This window comes from Ruditapes philippinarum, unplaced genomic scaffold (assembly GCF_026571515.1).
Source record: "Ruditapes philippinarum isolate M1 unplaced genomic scaffold, ASM2657151v2 ctg3224_1_1_1_1, whole genome shotgun sequence".
Classification (NCBI taxonomy): domain Eukaryota; kingdom Metazoa; phylum Mollusca; class Bivalvia; order Venerida; family Veneridae; genus Ruditapes; species Ruditapes philippinarum.
In genome coordinates, this window is record NW_026865143.1 from 80,141 (window position 1) to 84,466 (window position 4,326).

At 29.1% G+C, this 4,326-nt stretch overlaps 1 protein-coding gene across 1 annotated transcript; it reads left to right on the forward strand.

Annotated features, from left to right (window-relative positions):
- Positions 1 to 1,266: 1,266 nt before the first annotated feature.
- LOC132727983 (M-phase inducer phosphatase 1-like) lies at positions 1,267 to 4,104 on the forward strand (the record flags this gene model as incomplete). Its single annotated transcript, XM_060713585.1, has 6 exons — positions 1,267 to 1,458; positions 1,905 to 1,988; positions 2,513 to 2,680; positions 3,049 to 3,210; positions 3,442 to 3,537; positions 3,986 to 4,104. Coding segments are annotated over exons 1-6 (821 nt in total), but the record flags the coding sequence as incomplete, so codon positions are not given.
- Between the last annotated feature and the right edge of the window lie 222 nt (positions 4,105 to 4,326).

Here is a 4,326-nt window from a genome sequence, read left to right on the forward strand (position 1 = left end):
AATAAATCCGGGGTAGCACCAAATTCAAATACAGTCTTATTTGCGCAACTTATTTATATACAAAAAACTAATGTCATAGAAACGCTTTTAATATAGTTTAGCATTAATACAAAAGCTTATCGAAACATTTACAATATATTTTATTTTGTTCACTTCGCAAAGAACACGTGTCATCATACAAGATAAAAAAAAATTGCTATAATTTGCACTAACATAATATTGTCATGTTTTAAGCATGTTACACAAAATATCTTACCTAATAATAAGCAAAAAAAGACCTTTTAATTACAATTAACACGTTAATTATCAGGTTCAGAAGTGTAAATTGCGTTTTGTATTATATGTACGTATAACGCTATTGGTGACGAGTAGCATTAGTCCGTCTCGGCTAAAAATAACTCTTCCTTGCTAATTGTGACATGATAACTCTTTATTATCATAGATAATTGATAAAAATCTACAATACTCTATCGAATATGATGGATACTATAAAATTACGAAATTTTATGTAACATTACTATTCACTTGAATACATTCAAACGAATACTTTCAAAGCTAAATAAAACAAAGTATATACATTTGTATAAAAAAAAATAATAAACAAAATGGCACTATCATCGACTATGTAAGTATTTTTAAATATCTTTTTTGGTAATACATCACGTTTCAGAGATTTTGATTATTTTTGTTTAAGTTTAATTAGTTAAGCTAGATTTGTTCTGAGTAATTGAATGAGAAAAATAAAAATAAAAAAATAGAAAAAAGTAAAATAAGAAAAGTAGAGACTATCTAAAGTAAAAATAAATTATTACACACATTAGAGTTGTGTTACATTTGTTTTTATAAACCCAACAAGGTTCACAATTTCGTTACGTAAGAACTGTGAAGTATCAAAAAAATAAACTTTGTAAACAATACATAAATTCTTGTATTCTTTGTGAGAACCAGGAAAGGAAAGGCATTTCGTATATGTATATATTTTAAATAATATAATATCCTTTGAAATCTTTAGGTACATACGAACACAAGCTGTCTAAATCTTTATTAAATATGACACAGATTATAATACCCATTTTCATATTATATGTGATCTTTAAAATTATGTTTGATTTGAAAGAGAATACGCATATATTTTTTGGGTTAATGTAGTTAGTAAATTCTTCTCACTTCATTTTTGATTGTTTGTTTCCAAATATTTAATATTCAAGTAATGAAGATAAATAATTATATATTTTTTCTTCCAGCATGCGCCTCTTTACAAACGATATGGATTCACCTGTACAATGCACGTCACCACAAGAGTGGAATGTTGCATTCGACACACCATTCGGAAAGAGTTCCGTCATGGAAGGTGACGTTGGCGGAAGTGAAAATGAAACATGCTCTAATGCGACAAGAAATACAATAAGATCTCTTTTTATTGACGAAGACTCTGGACTCGGAATGGACACAGACACGGTAAACTGATTTTGACACAACAATTTTATTATACCTCTCCCCCGTGAACATATCCCTTACTAGATAATTAAAGGCCCTATAAGTTTATATTTTCATTGCACTTTTATAGTTTTCAAAAGTTACTCATTAACTATTTACCATAAGCACCTTTGTCTTCTCTCGCTTTTTGGCAATTATGAAATTAGTACAACTATAACGATTTAGTATTTTGAATGGGAGTAGTAAGTAAAAATTTATTCGTTTCTGGGGCATAATGTGCCTTTAAGTTTCTTTCGTAAATATGTGTTGCAATAATAGTTTCATAGTATTTTGGTTAAGTATTACATCCCATGTAGCTATTACATTTGTATTATTATTACCTAAGTTCATACTCGAAAAACAAAAACACAACAATCTTCTTTTATCATTTTCTTAAGGGTTATGCTTATCATTTGTTGTATTTTCAGACCGACGATCAGTTTATTTTATCGTCTGTACCGACTTTTATAGGAGATGAAGATGACACGTGTTTTGATGGCTCCTTTACTGAGGTAACTTTACATTTTTCTTCAGCTGATGTCTAATAACAGCTAAAAACTGCATGTCAGAAAAGTCCAAGCAAATTAATATTGAGAACAATGTAACAATATTTTAAGAAAAGTATAATTATTCAAAATTCAAGTAATACATGTAATTTACATATTTATGTAATGAATGGCTGATTGTGCAGTATTTATCACCATATTTCTACTACGTGACTAATTTAGTTAGGACATTTTTGTTAATTATGATATTAGTTTGGTTACTTACGTGGACTGAAAGTGCCTTTTGAAATATGTTAATCAAATGAATATGGAGGCATGATACTTTAAAGCACCATAAAGGTGCCAAACGTATTTCTATGTAAAATGAATAAATTTGATTGGCTTTAATGAAATCGGTTAACGAATATAAATTTAATCAAATTGAGAATTAAAATTATAATAAAAATGGAAATAAAAAAAAATCAAATTAAAATCACAATTGAAATTCAAAATATATTTGAAATTGAATTGTATTGACTTTTGATCTTCAGGTAATTGACACAGCGACACCTCTTGGCTTCAAATCAAAGTCGGCTAAAAAGAAACTGTTTACCAATAAACGTATTGCCGATATTAGTGAAGACAATTTGGAATTTTCTCCGTCTGTGAAACGATTCAGAAAAGACGAGCCAAATTCATTATTAAAGTTCGCTCTTCAGGTAAGCATATACTAAATATGTTTTTTTTATCACGATGATCAGTGAAATTTTTTTTGCTTCTCAGCTTTATGAATCTATTTTTTCATAGATTTTTAGTGTTCATATCTTAAAATGCCACGCGCTAGCACACGTACACTGATTTAAAAGATGGATCGTGCGCCTGAAGAAAATATGTTTCTTTAATAAGCCGAATGAATGAATAAATGAATGAATGAATGAATGAATGAATGAATTAATGAATTAATGAATTAATGAAATAATCATTGAATGAATGATTGATTGAATGAATGAATGAATGAATGAATGAATGAATGAATGAATGAATGAATGAATGAATGAATGAATTAGAATAATCGTTTATTTTGCAGAATTCTCCGATTCAGCAGACGGACGATGACGTTAGCTGTATCATCCGGGCAGTTGACAGACTTACAACGGAAGTTGATCTTGTAGCAGACGGATCACGTGACTACAGTTTACCTACGATTAGAGGGAAACATGGCGATTTGAAGACTATTTCCGCCCAAACTGTAAGCATCGTTTAGTCAAAGTTACCTTCTCATTTTAATTAAGGATAAGATAATTTACACATAAATTTTATTGTTTTTACCAAATCTTCCACCACCAAGATTGTGCTATAGATGTCGCAGGGGCATATTTTCCATTTTTTTATTTTTACTTAACTTTTATCAATATATGAGTTCTGTCTTGTTGAATCTTCATAATATGAAATATTGAAATCAACCTATCATTTTTTTAAGATGGCCGACATTGTAAAGGAAACAGATGAAAGCGGAAATGACGTCATGATTGTTGATTGTCGGTACCCGTATGAATTTGAAGGAGGACATATAAAGGTAAAATGGGAATTCTCTTGTGCTTTTTTTAGCCAGCATACCTGTTAGTAACAAAAGAATCCAATAATATTTTTATTTCAAAGATAATGATTATTTCATTTTTTTATAAAAAGAAGGAAGTAAACCAAATAGTTTGCATTTTATAGTTGTAAAAGTGAAAGCAGTTATACTTATTATTTTGTACGGATGTGATAATTCCAGACTGAGCAAATTTGATTTTTGCATATTAGCTTTGGTCAGATGAATTCTTTTCGGTCCTATTCCGTGTATCATTTCTTAGATACAGAAAAAAACATTATTGAATTTATTTCACTTTATTGTCAGTGATATTTGATTAAATTTTCAAGTCTGAATTTCGTTTTTTTATATGCCACACATTTTAAATGACATCGATTTGGATTATGTAAATTGAGATTTCTGATTTTAATACATTTATTTTTTTCTTAAGGGCGCTGTAAACCTGTACACGAAAGAGGATGTTTACAAACTTCTTGAGTTGTCTGAAACCCAAAGACCACGTGTTCTTGTGTTTCATTGTGAATTCTCATCGGAACGAGGCCCAAAAATGTAAGTTATGATTACACAGAAATAACTAACTTTTTGCTTATAATTCGTGCTTTGATGTTAAGTTAGAGTAGTGTGCCCTTTTTATTATAACTCCATAGATGCTTGTGTGGGATGTTTTTTAAATATAAACTCATTAGAATTATTTTGGTAAATTAATTGTAATTCTAAACTATATTAACAGCTGATTTTTAAAGAATTATTTATGCAACACCCGTAATGTTC